The sequence below is a fragment of the Alligator sinensis genome, unplaced genomic scaffold, assembly GCF_000455745.1.
Source record: "Alligator sinensis unplaced genomic scaffold, ASM45574v1 scaffold619_1, whole genome shotgun sequence".
Taxonomy (NCBI): domain Eukaryota; kingdom Metazoa; phylum Chordata; order Crocodylia; family Alligatoridae; genus Alligator; species Alligator sinensis.
In genome coordinates, this window is record NW_005842134.1 from 504,613 (window position 1) to 523,419 (window position 18,807).

At 45.1% G+C, this 18,807-nt stretch overlaps 1 protein-coding gene across 2 annotated transcripts in view; it reads left to right on the plus strand.

Moving 5' to 3' along the window:
- The window catches only part of BRCC3 (BRCA1/BRCA2-containing complex subunit 3), a 13,913-nt gene extending 11,592 nt beyond the window's left edge, over window positions 1-2,321 (plus strand). The window contains exon 8 of one of the 2 annotated variants that reach the window (XM_006025156.3): window positions 1,490-2,321. In XM_006025156.3, the coding sequence (XP_006025218.1) occupies window positions 1,490-1,641 (152 nt within the window). In that variant the 3' untranslated portion in view covers window positions 1,642-2,321. The remainder of the gene's footprint in view (window positions 1-1,489) is intronic. The other variant, XM_025205931.1, reaches the window with a different exon arrangement.
- The last annotated feature ends 16,486 nt before the right edge of the window (window positions 2,322-18,807 follow it).

Sequence of the window (18,807 nt, forward strand, 5' to 3'; positions counted from 1 at the left end):
TCTTTCCCTCTGACCTCCATGTATCCTAACCCACAGTACCTCAACTTTCACCTCCTCTGATCCCATTTTGATTAGGGTAGATATATAATGCTCCTTTACGTTGTCCTGCAGAGAATGAAAGTAGCCATCAATCTCTTCTTCAATTGCCCTGATCCCCTGCAGCCTGCTCACCTCTTCCTGGAGTTCCCTCACCTGCCCCTCCAGGACCTCAATCCAGACATGTGGGACAGGCAAGGGAACCCCCAGGCCCCAGAGGTCCCACCAAGCAACCCCCACAGACAGTGGGCCAGGGCACTGCTAACTCATCCAAGGGGCCTGTCTGGGTGGAGGCCCCACAGAAGCTCCGGGCTGAAGGCAGCAGCAGGGCAGGGACCCTGGCTGCACTCCGTGTCACCAGCCCCAGAATTCATCTTTAGGGAATAAAGATGCTGAATGTAGGTCCATGACTAAATACTAGGGTATTAAGGCCCTGAGTAATGATTGTTTTAGTTCCATCAGTGGAAGTCAGTAGGGTACAGTGTGTAACAGTCACCAGGGATCATAATGTAACTGCTTTGAGATGCTTGGGATTGAGCTAGCATATGAACAGGTTACTTCACCCAAGTTTAGCTGCTCTAGTTTGACCTTGCTGTATAGTTCTTATTCAGTTCTTCATCTTGCTTAGAACTATTTATCTCCCTTAAATCTTTATCAGGTTTTCTAGTGGAGGTTATAGAGGCAGAGTAGAGAAATGCATTATTACAGTAATATTTCTGGAAGAAAGTGTTCTTATGTGACCTAGATATAAGTGGAATAAGCCAGTGGCCTTTTTCAGATTCCTTATGGACCTTCATCCTGTTGATTAAAAGCACTAGAATTTCACCTAGCATTAGTACAGCAGAGGTTCTTGTAGCACTGCTTTGTCTTAGATCTGGCACTTGAACACATCAGTCACACTAGCATAAAACCTCCATTGCATTCACAGAAGCAAGTACAAGTAGATGTTTAACGGCAGTCTCTGGTCTGCCTCAAGAACGATCAGTGATACAAGGTTTGGTGTAAAATATCTCTACTTTATATGCCTAGTTGTTGCTGTTTAACCCTTTCCTTATGGGGTCCTGTGAGTTCTCAATATGAAATGCTGGTGTGAAATCTCTAGGTTCTACACAGTATCCTTGAGCTTTGGAATTCTGCAGCCCGGTGACAGGACCCAAAAGCAGATATTGAATTTTTCCTGGGACAGAGCCCTTTATTCTGGAATCCTGTAAACATACAAGCCTACTGTCTCATTTGTACCCAAGTTAACACTGGGAAGTACCCAAATTAACACTTTTTTTTTTTCCCTGGGACAATCATGGCCAATATGAATGAATTGCCATTTGAGTTGTGTGTGTAAATGACTGCCCCCCAGACCTGTTTGAGTCGGTCAAGGAGGACAGTCAACCCAGCCTTTTTTTTTAGCCAGAAACTTGGTCTTGTGATGAGATAGAATGTGTCTTGTCTTTTCCAGTGTTCACCAAGAATCTCTGCAGTCAAATGTCTGCCATAAGCGGCCCCCTCCTGCAGTGGCTGGAGGACAGACTGGAGCAGAACAAACAGCGGGTGCAGGAGCTGCAGAGAGAGAAAGAGGAGCTAATGGAAGAGCTAGCTGCATTGGATTGAAGGGGGGAACCCTGGACCTCTTGAAGAGGTTATAAAACTGGACACAAGATACTTGCAGGTGAAGGATAAGCCCATCTTGCCTTACTATGAAGATACTAGTTGTACCTCTTGTCTTGCATCATGCAACAGCTCAGAAAAGACTTCAGCAAGATGATTAAGGGCTCACACCTGTCCCAGACAGACAGAAAGCATCATTATCAGCTTGCCATGTGTTCTGTGGAGCAGCCCAACCCCAAACTGACTGAGGAATGGGGCAGTACACTCTCAAGAGACCACAGAGAGAGGGATGCCTAGTGAACTTGTTCTCTCTTCCCCTCATCCTTATTAAACACAGAAATCTCTTCCCTTTACTTCTGTTGCTGGGCCTTTTAACTGAAGGTGTGGACATGTGTACCAGGGCAGTCCTATCCTGGTCATCACTTGTGTTGTGACAAATAATTTGACTGTAACCAGCAACTTGATTTAAGGTAGGGAGGATACTGGGCCGTGGACACTTCCAACTCCGCCTTCCTTAGATGGCCTCAGTTGTAAGGAATTTCATCTGGCAATTCACAAAGCCATTAAATTGCCTGTGGAGTCAGGTGTGGGGGAAGAAGGGTGGGGAGGAGCCATAGTGACCTGGGACAAGGTTTGTGCCTCATGTACTTCAAACCAAATAAAGAAATGCACAGTGAGAGCAGGCTGAGGAGAATTGAGTTGGATGTTGCACCAAAACTGTGTGTGTCTGTAGCATTCAACATTCTGGTTCTTTCCGTTGCTTATATCCCTGGCACTGAGAGTCTTCTCAAAATGGATACCTCCTCCTGGACTGGACTTCACAGGTAAGACTGATTTTAGGAAGGGACTGTATAAAGAGAGAGAGAAAAGAAACAACAAATGTAAAGGCTCATTCACATTAACTTGAATAACCTCTGACTCAAAGCCACCATTTTGGGCTTTTGCTATCCTAACATGATTGTGGTAATTAACAACATGTTTAGTAGTTTTTGGCTCCTGCTTTTTTTTTTTAAGTTGCTTTGATCCAGATCATTAGCTTCCCCAAGCAAAATATTACAACAAAAAAACCAGGAACTGTCTATAAATCGGAAGGGGAAAGGCAGCAGGGGCAGGCAAAATATGCCCCAGGAGCCAGATGTGGCCTGCCAGCCCATTCTATCCAGCCCGCAGGGCCCTTAAAAACAAAACAAAACAAAAAAAAAAAACTTACTAAATTAATATTTGTTTCCAGCTGCCTGTCAAAGCTGACAGGAGTCAAGGGCAGTAGGACCCAGAGGGAGCCCTCAGCAGGTTTGCAGGCTTGAGCAACTCAGCCCTGCCCCACCCAGCCCCAGCCAGTTCCCTGCTTTCCTGCCCTTGTCCTGCTCCAGCAACTCATTGCTCCTGGCTGCATCACCGGACTGTGGAGCATGGGACCGTGCTGGTACGGGGGGAGGGGTGTGTGCGCGCGCGCAGACTCGGAGTGTGTGCACGTATGCAGGGACGGGGGGAGAGAGAGAGAGAGAGTGTGTGTGTGTGTGTGTGTTCATAGGGTGAGTTGCACGTGCACACCCCACTATACACATGTGCCCCCTTGCGCTGCCATACACAAACCCCAGCCACCTTCCTCCCACAGACCCCATACCCACCCACACCCCACATATACACCCCCCACATGCTCCCTTGGCCCACATCAAACCTATATATCCCCCCACAACATACTAATGAAGTAAGACTTCATTTTAAGCTATTGTGCAATCACCTGTATGTACACTACACGAGCACATGTAAACCATGACAAAAGTATTGTTTGAAATCAAATTAATGCTGTAGATGTTTGCTTTTTAGAATATAATTTGGTATTTTCTGGGTTCCAAGATGGCAAAACCCCTTGCTGAAAGGAGTAATTCTGGGGATAAGGGGAGGGACTTCTGGTGGCAAAGGTCAGGGTCTAGGGGGCAGACACCTGTCAAGGGACAGGGCTACCTATGCGGCCCTTGACAGTTTGCCAAAACTCGGTAAATGGCCCTCCACCCAAAGTAATTGCCCTGGCTCAGCCTGAGCTGCAGGGAACTCTGGGGCTTGTAAGTTACATTGCTGGTTCAGACTAGGTGCTAGTTACAGCTGCTGTCATTTTAAGAAGTGGAAGGTTTGAGATACAGCTAGGGAGGAAACATATTTTGTCCTGTGAATGTTTTTTGAGCTTTTGCAAGATTTTTGTATCCCAAAATGAAGATCTGAATAAAGACTTCAGATCTAGTCAGTCAAAACACCCAAATTTTCAAACCCTGTTTTGACTGCTGCATCCTTTCTTTTCACTTGCAATTAATTGAAACTTTGCACAAAAGTAGTTTCCTTCCAGATGATTCTACTTCCTGTTGCAAAACGTCTAAGCATCCCAGTTCAATGGGTTTTCTGAAACCTTTTTTCCAAAATAAATTAATTGCAACTGATCTTTTTCTCAAGAACAGTTTGGTTTTCTCTAATACACATTCTAGCAAAAAATCCCTGCTCAGCTGTACTTAGAGGTGTTTTTAAAGTTAAAAGGTTGTCATTGGTGAGGCTAATGTCTTGAACAGAGCTCTAGTGACAGTAGGCTACTGACATAGTGGGAAAAATTATAATGTGGTTTGAAACTGATTCTTTGAAGGTGACTAAGTGAAAGTTGTGATTTAGGCTGGATTTAAGGTACAAGTACCACGTTAATATAAAAAACATAGTTCATGCCTGGGGGAGAGGGAAACTTAGCTGAAGCTAACTCTACGCCAGGGCTGCCCAGGGGGCTGCATGCCCTGCAGGCCCTACCACCATAGGCTACTGCCCCTTCCATATGCTATGCAGGATCCTCACCTCCCACGCAGCTGCATCGAGGACAGGGCACTCTTTCTTCACCCTCAGCAACTTGTCCAGGCTTACCCACTGCACCATGTCAAGCATGCGTCTCAGGGGCTGCAGAGTCTCCTGGCACCCTGGGCTGTGCTGTAGAACACTACCCATTACGGCGGGGGGGGGAGGGAGCCAGGAGACCATAGCAGTGGCTAAGTAGGAGCCTAGGGTCCACAGATTAACCCTGGGCAGGCAGCTCATTGGACAGCCTTGCTCTGGCTTTCACCAGTTTCAGACATGGTTTAGTGCAATCATTTTTGGAGTATTTCCCCAGTGGGATGGGGTGTGTATGGGGGTAGGGGCCATTCCGATTTAAGCACACAATTGCTTGTTTAAAAAACAGTTTGGATTCGGTGACTTTTTGGCCTCAATTTCTTTTGCAGTTAACTTAATATGTTAATTTTCTTTTTTATGTTCAAGAATATCCCTGACTAGGGATAATACCCACATTGCTTTTTTGCTTTTTAACTTTATAATGTGTTCATTACTACAGTAACTAGTACAAAGACAGGAGTTTTTGGAGTTTGATGCAGCCCATAGCACAGAGTGGTGGAGAATCCTGAGAAAATTTTAAAAAGCAGACAACGTGTTTATCAAGCTGCAAAATAAGATCAATTATGCATGAAGTCAGTTTTGCAGAGAAATCTGCGCACTAGGTGAGTGTGAAGTACAGGATGCTTTATTAACGCAAGTCTCGTCTGCCAGCCAAAATTCTGCTTGTACTCCGCTTGCCTGCACAAACGTTGCTGATTAGAAATCATTTGGAATTGACAGAAACTGCTTTGAAAACAACTGCTTGCATGAGGAGACGCAGCTCTGAAATGCTAAGCTTCATATTGGAGGGAAATGAAATCGCAGCTGAAAGTGCTGTCTCCTCGTATTGACCCTGAAACAGGTTTGGAGTCTGTCTTCCAGAGCCAAGAGCTCTCAAGACTGGGAACTAATAACTGCACATTTATAATGTACAAGTTATAAATCACAATGCAGTGATTTATAACACAGTGATTATAATCACAATGTGAGTATACTGAGGTATAAATAATCCTCGTTAACCACCTATTTCCTGTACCTTCAGTTTAGTCTGAGGGAACGGATGGAGCTTTTATATTGTTTTAGGACTGGCAGGAACAGTGAATGCTTGTCAGTGGGACTGCTTGTGTGCTCAAATATCTTGCTGAATCCAGACCTCATTATCTAGGCTAAATACCTACCATGCTGCTCCATTATTCTTGAGTAAATCAATCACTTAAAACCATAATATGGGAGTGGGATAGTGAAATGTAGCTTCTGGTAGTCTGCCACTAATTTAATGGCTGTCCACATGTTGAAGTACCAGCACTTGTGTGGGATCTTGTCTGTGGGTGGCTGCTTTACAAACAGGGAGTTACGAAGGGCTTTTTAATTGAGCTCAGACCTTTTTATTGGTATAGTAAAACCCACAAAGGTTTGGAAGTGAAGAGAAGAGAAGCTCATTTGCTTTTCCTTTTACTGCAAAAATATTTAAAACCTTAAGTTCAGTCTGGACTACTCTTGCTGGGAGGTCTCAGACGAGAAATATATTGTGAGTGCTTCATCTGATGGAGCTGAAATTCCTGTTTTCAGTCTGACAATGAGTGTGAGGGGGAGTTGAACAAGTAAGAGGGGGACAAGCTTTATGTCAGGTTATTCAGGCCTGTTCTTATTGATGTCAACTTCAGGCTTCCTTTATCTGAAATGTCAAAGAACCTAAATTGGTGATTAGAAAATAAAGATAGGGCCAAATCTTTACTGTAAATTGGTGCAAGCCAATAGAGTTACATTAGCTGAAGACCTGCCTTGTTAAGGTTACAAGAAGCAAAAGGTGGGTGGGGGTGCTTGTGTGTGATGATCTTTTATTGAAACAAATGCTATACAGTTGTTCAATATGGTATCACCAAAAACATCCTTGCTTCTCACATGCTGCTTGGACCATCACCCCTACAATTACACACCAACTTCACTTAACAGATTAAACAGTTGAAGTAAAAATCTCTTTGCTCTTTCCCCTGTTACTGACCTTTCCCTTCATTGGGTATTCTGTCACCAGTGTGCTAAGTCTCCAGTCATAACCTGCCACAGACACTATCTGAATCTTTCATGTAACAATTGGGACTCCCCTCCTTCCTACCTCCTTGTGAAGCTTTTCATGGTTTCATCTATTAGCATAAAAGCCTTTTCAAGTTTTCAGGAGACCTTTCCATTTATCTTAACCCTTGTTCTGAAGCTGACAGAATACCCATATTCCAGGAGATGATGGTTTGTTCTCATCTCCTCAGCAAGTCAGAATCAGAGCTCTTAATCCTCTACAAAAGGCCTAAATCTCCCAGGCTGAGCCCTAGCTCAGGCATTTCATGTAGGGCAGCAGTTTACCACATATTCTTGCTCAGCATTGGAAAGTTAATCAGCCTGCTGATTTCAGGTCCTTTTAAGCAGAGGTAGTTTGCAGTCTGAGCTGCTTTGTCTATGGCTGCTTCTTCACCTGCTAGAATCTGCCCAACAGCAGAAGGTGCACAGCATTGGGCTGCTGAGCTCTCAGGAGAACAGCCTACAAGTGCACACTGCAGGAGGAAAATGGAGCCAAAGGTGCCTGACAGTAACTTTTTGCCTACGAGACCTCTGCAGACCACAAGTAGGCAAGGGAACATTTCTCCCTATGGAAACAGTGGGATCTTCCTAATGTCTGCTCTTACCAGCTGCCCTCCTTACTCCATTATTTCTAGAGCTGAGCAGTCATTTTTCCAAGGGTTTCCATTTTGTTTTGCCAAGGGTTTCCATTGGAAAATGCTGGTCAATGGAATCCAAATTTATAGGAATGTGTTGAATTTGCCAAACTGTTAAAAATAAGCCACAGCAAATGGCTGGACAGTCCGTTCACCAGGTTCCAAGCTGTGCCCCGTCTCCCACCCCTTCCCCAGTTGGTTCTATGAGCTGCTGCCATCCCTGTTAGGTGCTGATTTCACTGGGATCCCCAGCTGCCCCATCTACTTGACAGAAAGCCTGGCTGGTCAGCTAGCCAGGGAACCGGGAAGCTGAGTCCCTGGGCCACTCGGCTACTTTCCCTGCTTCTTGGCTGTTTGCTATGGAAACTTTTGCATTTCTGATTTTGGTCCGCTGTGGAACAGGTACGTTATTGGAAAGGCAAAAATTTTGACTGGACGGACATTTTGCTTCTTGCAGAGCTCTAGTCATTTCTCTGCATGTTGCTGTGGGGCAAGAAGGGGGTTGATTGCTGGCTATTGCAAACAGGAAACACAGCTACTTCTCTCCCTGCTGCCACCTTTCTTTGGAATGGTCATACGCAGCTACTTCCCTCCCTGCTGCCACCTTTCTTTGGAATGGTCAGCTCCAGCATTTCGCAGCCTGGCACAGCCCCAGCGTGCACTTAAGGGATAATTGCCCAGTTTTACAAGAAACAGAATAGTACGGTTTGACCCTAGGAAAATCAAAAGGGGATTAAAAGGGTTCACACTGCATCTGTTAATAATTGTCATCATGCAAGGTTTTTATATTTGCTGTGGAGAGTACAGCTTCCATAGCACCCCCTGCTGAGGTACACAGTATAAAACTGCAGAAAGTTTCCAACCCCTTACATGGTACATACATCAGTGGCTGTCAACATAAGGGTAGGGGAAGAAGGAATGAATGGTGGAGATAACACAATAAAGGTGTTGGTGGGGTTTATGCTAAAATTCACCCATGGATAAGAACTGTTTGGAGCATCAGAAAATTTAAAGCTGGGGCTTTGTTCTCTTATAAAGGGGGAATGAAGGGACCTCTTGGATGTTTTTCTAGGCAAGGAGTGGGGGGAGGTGTTAGTATCTTCTGCAGCAGCTGAGAGCAGTTGTAAAGCCCTAACTATTCCCTTCCCCAGAACAGTAAATAAGGATGGTGAAGCATATAGAGCACCCAGGGGAAGGCCAGATGTCAAATTCCCTCTGTGGAGAGGAAGAGAGAATCTCCCTGCTATTCATCTGTGAAAAGTGTCTTTGTCCTGTCTCACGTTCCATTGCAGCAGGGGGTCCTGACCTCTGATCCAGCCAAGAAGTCCACTGTGATGTGGTCACAGGGAGCTGCTAGCAAGTGTGCTGCTCCTGGGGGTTAGTAACACTTGTCTGCAGGAGGCTGATCCATGAGTCTCCTTGTTCCTGTACATTTAACCCTCCTTTTGTCATTAAAGACTTTTAGGTAATCAGCAACATGTACAACTGATCCTTTCTTTTATGTTTGAAATACAGCTCATTTCTATCTAGTCTCCAAATCAGAAAGTAGATTGGAAACAGGGGCCCTGTGGATGGCATGGAATAAGGAGATTTATTGGCAGAAGCACTGAGCACCCGTTGCTTCTACTGCCAGCCACTGGACTTGGGCGCACACAGCACTTCTGAAACTCAGGTCTTGGATTCTTGAAGGGCCTCATAGGTGAATGCAGTAAGGATGGGGGCTGGCTCAGCAGTCCTGGTGGGTCAGCTCTGACTTCCTCTGAAGAATAGCAGCTGTTTCCCACTTCTACCACTTGGCCCCAGGCATCTGACACTGAGCCAAAGATGACAAGCGTTTCAGTCTCTGGGCCCATGACATCAGCAACTTCTCTGCTTGTTGTGTAAGTGGGACAAGGACAACCAAGCATTCGGAAGTAGACCGGAACCCTCAGGTCATTTCTCACAAGCATCTGAGCAGCTGCTGGCTGGTTAGCCATGACTTTCACTGCCAGTCCATGCCAGCTCTGCAGCACATTCTCATCCAGCCTTGGTTTGATTGCAGCCATTCCTTCTGCCGGTTTCTTAGCCTGTGTCACTGGGGACAAATGTTTCTGCTTTGGCAACAGCAGCCAGAGTGGTGGTTCTAGTGATCTGGCTGATGATGTTGTTGCTCGCAGTTTTCTTCTCTGTTGCTGCTATGATCAGTCTGTCCTCTAGGTGCGTGTCTGTGAGTGGAGCAACACCCCTTGTAGTGGGCTGGTGATTATATTGATTGCAGCTTCTATGGCTTTTGAGTGCTCAGATCTCTCACAGGCCCAGAGGCTGTTACAGAGAGGTAAGAGAGAACTGGGTCTTTGCCTACCAAGAAAGCACTTTCCACAGCAATCAGCACACATGTCTGCCTCGTGCTGCCACCAGATAGCAAGTTGACAAACCAGGCTGGAGAAGAGGCTGGTTTGAAGATCTGCTCTAAGGGCCAAAGTGGCTACAATTTATTCTTAAAGCATCAGTTTGTGAACAAGTCTCCCAATTCAGCTGCCACTCTCTGTTAATTGTAATTCAAAAAGTGTTTAGACGAGAAGCAGTAAGATGTATCCGTGGGTGATAACTGATATGAAATTCTTTCCCATCCTCTCCCCACCAGCCCTGTCAGAGGTGACTTGTCACCTTCTGCATATTTTTCTCTGATTTTCCTTTTGGTCTTGAGTTGAGTATCTTGGTAGAGAATAAAAATAGACAGTAACTGTTGTGTGCAACAGGCTCTATTACAATCCCTTGCCACTAGGTGGCAGGGAACAATGATCACTCCTAAAGCTGGTTACCTCTTACTTCGGGCAAAGGGTTGCCCTGGGGTGAACTTGACTAGTGCCAGGGTGTAACCCTGGTGTTACTGACCTACATATGGGTACTTCTGACTTTCTCCTGGATAACTGTGTCCTGCAGGAGGGTAACTTACATTGCTGCAGAGTGGGATGTTGTCTGTCTGTTCCACCTTTATGCTGGCATAAATGTGTCTTGTTGCACTCTGCAATAGCAGAAGGGGTTGTGTTTCTGTATTCCAGTATGAAGCAGTCTAAACTAAAGGCTTGTGAATAGATGAAATGCAGCCTAAGTCAGTGCTCATTCTGACTGGCTGATGGGCCGCCTGAGCAGGCAGCATCAACCAAAGAGCTACAACATGTGCAGCCCTTGGTGAGTTGTTGCAAGCACACTCCAACTTAAAGTGCCCTATTGAGAAATACAGTATTTCCACCACAACTGATAGATATAGATCAAACTTCTCAAACTTTTTTTTCATGGACCATTTGAAAATTGCTGAGGGTCTCGGCAGACCACTTAAACTTTTGTTTGTTCTACAAATCAAAGCACACAATTCATATTTTAATATCAATAGTCTTACCTTTCTAATGCAATGGATGTGCCTGATTTTTTGAGCAAAGTTCTGGGAAGTCAGGTGTAATGCTTGTCAGCTTTAGTCTTGGGTCGCCTTTCTAAGAACCACTTGAATGGAGCTCACAGACCAGTGGTGATCCGCAGACCACAGTTTGAGAACCTCTGATATAGATGATGCATATGATGCATTATCTACAGTTGTTGGAAAGAGACGCAGCGCATGTTGGGGAGAAAAACAAAACAAAACCCCTTGGCTATAGTGTTTTCTGCAAAGAGCCACAAGTGATAAATTTAAGTAATCATTTGTGACTCAGGAGCCACAGTTTGAGTGCCAGTGACTTAGATTCTGCTTAAAACCAGAAGCAAAGGAGACGTTCTGATGGGTGGAAGATGCCTAGTCCTCTGAGGCCTGAGGAGGTGCTAGCTAATGGGGCAGCTGGAACTGTATTAAGAACACATGCAGAGAAAAATCAGAGACCCCAATCCTTTCCTCTGGGGCAGGTGCAGACAACCCTTGTTGGCTCACCAGTAGTGCTTTTAAACAAAGACACAAAGCTCCAAACCCTGACAGATACAGTACTCTCAACATAATTGAGCCAAAGATGTCTTCAGTCTGAACTCTCCTGCAAACTCTCTCTCTTAGAGAACCCTTATAGCCTGCACACCTTCCCCCGAACCCTTCTCATCAAATAGCTGATCTTGCACTTACATGTGGGGCAGTTGTGCCAAGAGGCTGGACCCTTTGCTCATTGAAGGGAGCTGTTCTTTGACTGCAGGCTATCCAAACCAGCAGGCCTCTCACAGGTCAGTGCTGCACTAAGAATGTGGTAATCTAACAGAGTTTGTTGGGAGAAGGGTGATTTATTAGTGCACCTGCTGCTATAGCAGGGAGAGGGCAGCTGACAGGGAGAGCAGTTCTGCTTGGAGACTGTCTGAAATGCTCCTAATTTATTGACTTTTACAATACAGTGCAAAGCCTGTTTTTTTTTTGTCACTGTGAGGGTTCCAACAAGATCTGGGAAAAACCTGAAATATGTTTGCTGCTGCTGCTGGATTATTAGATACATTTATTATTGGACGGAGCTAGTTTCCAAGGTAGCCTATTTTTAAAACTCATCAGGGAGCTGCTAAAGCTAAGGAAAAGAGCTCATTTTTATGAAACAACTGTCTTTCTCCACTTGAAACAAGAAGTATAAGAGCAGCCATTAATGCCAGCACACGCAGAGACACGTATAAAGAAGCTTTCTCACACACACACACCACGATGATTGTACCTATAATAAGCATCTCTTTCTCACTCCTTCTGAACTAGCTCTCTCTCCCCTGCTTCCCGTCTTCTCCCTCCCCACCAAACTTTTTCATCAGCTCTTTTATAGGATGCCACAATATATTCATAGCCCTGCCATCCTTTAAGGCTAGAATCAGGGCCTGAAACAGGTACAGCCTTCCCAGCTCTGCCTCCTAAATATCTCAGTAGGAGGAAGTTGGGAAGGCTGTACCTGTCTGAGATGCCTGTGCAGTTACAAACAGCTTAGCCAGGTTAGACTAACCTGCAAAGATTGAATCAGTTCAGGCTCAGGCTTTTTAAATGTCTGCCCCTAACCTAATAGTAATAATATATCTTTGGATTGTTCTTAAACCCATTTAAAGGCATAGCAGTGGTTGCCTCCTGATTAGCTGATGCGACCCCCACCCTTTTTTTTCTTCCTGTATACCTGGCACCAAAACCACAGGTGAACTGAAAATTGTCGCCATAGATGTGAATCTATTGTATTTTCTGATTTAATCTTTTCCTTTTGTCTTCCTCCTCCAGACACAGACACATGAGTCTTGAAGCTGGAGGCCTTCCAGTAGGTATGTGCATCTTGCTGTTAAGCCTTTAGACCAGGGGTAGGCAACCCCTGGCACGAGTGCCAGAATGTGGCATGCAAAGGCATTTTGCTTGGCACGCACACCTTGAGGTGGAAGGCAGGGAAGGGGCTGGGGCTGCACTGCCACAACAAGGATCAGGCCCTTTGCTGTTTCCCTACCATCCACCCCAGCACGCCAACATCTTATAAGCCAAGTTTGCGGGTGTTTTAGGCACTCTGTCCAAAAGCATTGCCGACCCCTGCTGTAAACTAACACGGCTACAACCAATATCCCTGAAACATAGAAGATATCATAATTAGATGTTTATGAAAACTTCACAACTTAAGAAGAAAGAAGCAAAAATCAGCATCCTGCTCTTGCCCTGTGGGGTCAGGCCAACTCTCAGTATTGCGCTGTTAGACAGGAGGGTGTGACACAATTGCACATATACAAACACAAATCAATTGGATGCACAAACACACACTACCAACTCAGACACATACACATCCAAACTAGCCTAGGCACATGCATACCTATCACCAATTCAAGCACATACACTATACATCCCAAAAGTTAGACAAAAATCAATTGTCCATACCCGCACACTCAGTATACATACACAGATCACTAATTCATATATCATACACACAATTACATAAATACGCACACACTCACCAGTTCACACGCATACAACCCACCTACATGTAGGTAAGTTCCTAACTTGGATGGCACGGTATGTGTGTGTGTGCGCTTGGGGTATCTGAGATACCTGGGGGAAGGTTAAGGAGAGAGAGAGAGTTAAAGTGTAGGGAGGGAAAGTTGCCAGAACTGAGATTAGAACCGGTGAACTAGAGAGAAGCTGGCTCAGGAACTGAGGCTTGGGGTTTCTTAAGGTAGATTGGGGCTGGAAACTGAGGCAGACAGTGAGATATGGGGGCGCGGGCAGATAAGTAGTGGCAAGGAGGAGACAGCAGAGAGAGAGAGAGGCAGAAACCTGGGAGCTTGGGGCTGGAAACAGGCTGACAGCTTAGAGATTGTGGGGGGCAGATAAGTGGTGGCAAGGAGGAAACAGCAAACAGACAAAAACCCAACTCGGGGTTTCAAAATAACAGGTTTATTAAACAGACAACACGCTACACAGCCCCATGAAGTTATTGGTTCCCATACACACACAAGCACTCACAATGGCAGCAGGAGAAAGCGACTCAATGGAAGAGTTGGAGTCCAGGTGGGGAAGAGAAGCAGAGTCCAAGTCCTTGGTTGAAGAGGGTGTAGAAGGTGATAGCTACCTATCCAGGCTGGAAAGGGGTCCTTGTCCAGTAGGTGTTGTCCAGAGGGGGGTCGCTGGCAGGGCCTCTGGGTGGATAGGTGGTGTGGCATGGTGCTGGTTCAGATGGAGAGGGCATCCCAAAGAGTCAGTCTTCACTACCCCTTTTTATGGGGCAGACTACCTCTGATCTCCTATGGGAGGGCCTGTCCAGGCAATGTCAGTCCTGCCCAGAGGGCTCCAGATGTTCTTACTGAGCATGTACAGTCTGGCACAATGGTGGGTTGCCTCGTCTTTTGTTGCTTGAATGCTGAGGGTGGTTCCAAGGGCTGGGTCGTTGGTCCAGGTATTGGTGTTGATGGTTTGGTCATTCAGAGGGAGTTATTTTTAGACCTACTGCCGTTGTCTCTCAAGCACCCTCATTCATTCCCATTCATTCAGGAACCAGGTTACATAGGAGGGGTAGGTGTGAGTCATGTGTTACACAACGAGGCCTGGGGACAGGATGGAGACTTGACAAACAAAATGGAAACTCTGTTTGATTGTGTCCTTGAATTATCTTCCTCCTGGGTCTAAAAATAATGAACTAGGAGTTTCTGGCTCCTAGCTGCGAGTAAAGACCTAGGTGGTTTGTCCTTACTGTGTAAAGAGAAAGTGTTTGGGCTCCACGTTAGCACAGATTTTTAGTCAGTCATGGTGATCCACACTGATATCTTTAAGGTTTCTGTATAAATGCATCTCAAAGAGTCACTCCAGTAGCTTGGGTCTAAAAGTTCTCTGCAATGAAATGCAGCTGTACTGGGGTGGAGGGTCCTCCAGATTCTAATATCTTAGGAGAGGGTTGTGATTAACATCTTCAACCAGATCAGTACATACAGCAGTGCAATTAGCCAACAACGAAAAGGAGAATGCTGGGATCCAGTTCTGAGTGCTCAGTTTTCAGCCTGCCTAAAATAACACAAGCTCGCACTGAATCTGTCTGTGCCTGGAAGGACAAAGACCACAGCCTGAGAAATCGCAGTTGTGTCTGATTGCCTCCTGTTCTTATTGGTACTGTCCAGCCTCTGTCAACTCCACTCTGCTCACCAATCAAAGTCCCAAAGACTTGCAACCAAACCAGGAGCAGTGAGAGTTTGCGTTGCAGAAAGAAATAGGGCATAAACATACATGTCTCAGCAGTTCTGTGAGCTACCTAAGGGGTGGCATTCAATTGTCCACTTAACCTACTGTCAGCATTCCCTCTCCAAATAATCAGAAATCATGAGACTGACTTAAAAACACACAAGGTTATTACAAATAAATACTGGCTGGGCACTTTTAGTTTGCCTTCTGGCTTTGATTCCTTAGGGTTTGTGTTTTCAGTGCACACAAGAGTTAGAAATCTTTCTGTCTGAAAACCAAAGAGAGCAGAATTCACACACCGTATTTTCTCGCATAAAGCACATCCTGGAATAAGACATTCATCTTGTTTTTGAAAGGCATAATGAAGGAAAAAATAGCTTTCCTTGTAGTGAGTAGCTTCATAGTAGCACCTAGAGAGCCAAACCTGCTCACTGTTTTGCTGCCTGTGGATTTTTTCAGATTTGCTGTCATTTTTACTGGGCAAAGCTTAAGCAGAAGAGGCTACTGTTGCTGTATTTCCTCACTTATAATGGACACTTCAATTTTCAGCAGCGGTCTCTTTTGGGGAAAAGGTCCTTGTTTTATATAAGAATGTAGGTAATTGGTTGATTCCATGAACTGAGAATCACCAAATAATATAAGACTAGTGATGACATCATACAGCTTTGAAACAGATTGGGAGGCTTTTTTGGGTAGAGCAGACTGAACTTTCAGGACACTGTTCAAACGAAGCACGATTAGAGAAGGATTTGGGAGAGTGAACTAGAGCCCCATCTGAGTGAATCTGATTCATCCTTTTCAATGCTACAAACTCTCTTGCTGCAGCTTGTTCTCAAATTTTGTATTCAGGCTCCTGCTGGACAAAGCAGATCAATCAGCACTAAAGATAATGTCCTGAGCTGGGATTTCTGCACAGAATGATGCCCTCTCAATTTCACAGTGACATTGGTTAGCCTGTTCATAGCTCACTGAGCTTGAAGAGGTGCTGAGACAGCACTTGCTCCATCCTCCTGGATTAACCTTCCCCTGGGGAAGGCCACAAATCACCTTTTTGCCCTGTTTTCCTTTTCCTTTCTTGCTCCCAATATATCATATAATGTGTATCTGAGACCTGTGTTGGTTTTCTACAAGGATGCTAGCTTCATGGGGAATGGTATAGAAAGAATCCAACATTCATGACCTGCTACTAACACTGTTAGCAGATACCCTAGATTTTGGTAAAATTTGACAGGAAAACCACCTGTTTCAATACATGGTAATTGTATATTTTCCTGAAGTCAGGACTCACTTCTCTTATGGCAGGAGACACTGTTAGCATGCAGCATGAGTTGGTCTAATCATGGTTAGGACACTGTAATGATAGAAGTTATAATTTGTAGATGCTACCTAAGAGAAGACTGAGAAAGTTGGGAAATGGGAGATGGTCCCTCACGGAGCAGCCAGTTAAGAGTCAGTTAGTGAGAGAGAGACCAAGGTTCTCCAGATATGTACTGCTCCACAAATTGAAGTGTATTGTTCTCATTCATGTATGGCTATGTTTACTGAAACCAGTGATCACTACAGACATGAGTCTGAGAACAAAGCCTTCCTAAACTATGCATGTTCAAGTCTACTCCCTGTTGTAGCTAGGAATGTCCTTGTTGCTCATAAATGTTTGTTGTTGTTTGTTTGTTTGGGGGGGGTTTACAATCCTGTTTGGTTCTTGACCTTGGTGATATCTTGTGGGAGCCAGTTCCACAGCTAACTGCTAATGTTGGATGCAGGTGAAAATGCAATTCCCTTCCATTGGTTTTAACCTTGGAACCGTTCAACTGTACTGAGTGCTCCCTTGTTCTTATATTAGGGAGGTGAAGAGAAGTGCCCAATCAGACTTTTCTACACTGACCGTTACTCTACAATTCTTCTTCTCTTCAAGATAAACTACATGGCTAGGCTTTTTTTTCTCTCTTTCTTGTTTCTCAGAATGGAAACACATTAACTTTCCTAGAACTAAAGAGGCCAGGTAAGTCCTTTCCTCCGGGAGAAATCCACTGGCATGCACCTGATCAGTTTGTGGTGGTATTTGAGCATGCTTTGGGGAACTGGACTCATGGATACACTGTAAACTAGTTTATCAGAAAAAAAGTAAATGAAATGGTGCATAAATGCATCAATCACAGAACTAGTAACTGCATTACAAGGGTCTGGGTTAAAAGGATTGCTGTGTCTAATACAAATAGCAATGGAACACACCAGCAAGCAGAGCACTGCGTCTCAAACTGAAGTGTCCTGTCCCCATCCCTGCCCCCACCCCACTCCCCGCCACCTCTCACACACACACTCCCCAAACCCCAAGTGTAAAACTTCTACTTCTAAAGGAAGTGCTATTGAGTTTCAATCCTTGTTTTGACATCTCACTGAGAAAATGATGCCAACCCTTGTCATCCATCCAGGTCATTTTGTTTATTAACTTTCCCTTATAGTAATGCCTAAAGACATCAGCCAAGATCAGCACCCTCCTATATCAAACACATACGTAGAGTAAGAGACAGAGGAGGTGTTTACAGAGAGGATAAACTGGGGGACAGATTGGGTGATCCTGGGCACATCATCTAATATGTGGCAGAGCCAGGAGCTGAACTGAGGGCTCCTGAATCCCAGCCCAGTGCCTTAATCACAAGATCAGGCTTAGAGATAAAATTGCCACATAGTGTGAAGTATACCACTACTTTACACCCTGTCAGGGCAACAGGCACACTGTAAATCCTAATCAGGACAGAAGACTGCAGTCTGAATCACAATGCCTGGCCTGGATAAAGAAAGATGCTTGCTGGAAAAGTACCCTGTAGATTGAGATGGCGCTGTGCATGTCCAACCTTCTGTTTCTCCCTTCCTGCACTCCCCATATTCCCAGCATTCCTAGATGCTGTGGTCTGGAAGGTGTTCCTCACAGAGGCACTTTCTCAGAGGTTGGATAAGAAGCAATATGGGATCTCAGATGGATTCAACAAACCTTTCCCCAATAAAGAATCCAGCAATGAACCCCATCCCTCTGAGCTTGGGGTTTTGTGCACTGTCATCTAACCCAGTTGATCTTTCTCCCTTGACTATTCACTCATCTAGCCCAGAGATTGATTATATGGCTCTGTTGAGACGCAACCACCCAAACTACCCCCACCTTCTTTCAGAGAATCCTGATTTGATTGAGGAGGGAGAGGTAGGGGCTTGTAGCTACTCCCTGCCTGAAAAGGAACATGTCTTCTATTAGCTGGCAAGCAGCATATTGCAGGCACAGCCCTGCTGCTCGTGCCCTTTGAAGCACATGGAGAATGACAGAATGGGATGCCATAAAACATAGAAGCCATAATTCCATCAAGGGGCTTCTGGTAACATCGTAAACCACCAAGTTAAACTCAAATCACTGGAACCTCCTAATAGAATAAAGTCCAAGTTGCTCATTAAAAGGAACTGTTTTTCTATGGGGATTCAAGGATCATTTAAAGGTTTCCAATGACCAGTGCACTTTCTATGCTAGGAATTAATGCACTTATTACAGTAAACTTAATAGAGGAGAAAGGGGTTTTATTTGCAGTCAGTCAAGCTTTTTACCATGCGAGTTGTGTGCCAATGAACAGTGTTTAATGTCAGACCTGCAGACTGGCACCCCTGATCCAGAGTGATGTTGGACATAATAAAATGTTCCTCAACTCTTCTTTTGAGGATGCCTCTCTAAGGGCAAAAGAGTGCATGTCCATGGCCCATTCAGTCCTTGGATTGTTTGCTAAGGACTTGTCCACATTCCTCTCTCTCTCACCAGAAGTACCAGCATGCAGCAGCTATCAGCACCCAGCCACCAGAGCACGCTCACATTCATGCAGTTATAGTAGCTCCAATCCAGCAGCTGCCAGCAAAATGCAATGCAATCTGGGAAGGCACCGGCTGGTGGGGGGGCCAAGGGAAGAAGCCAGGCTAGAA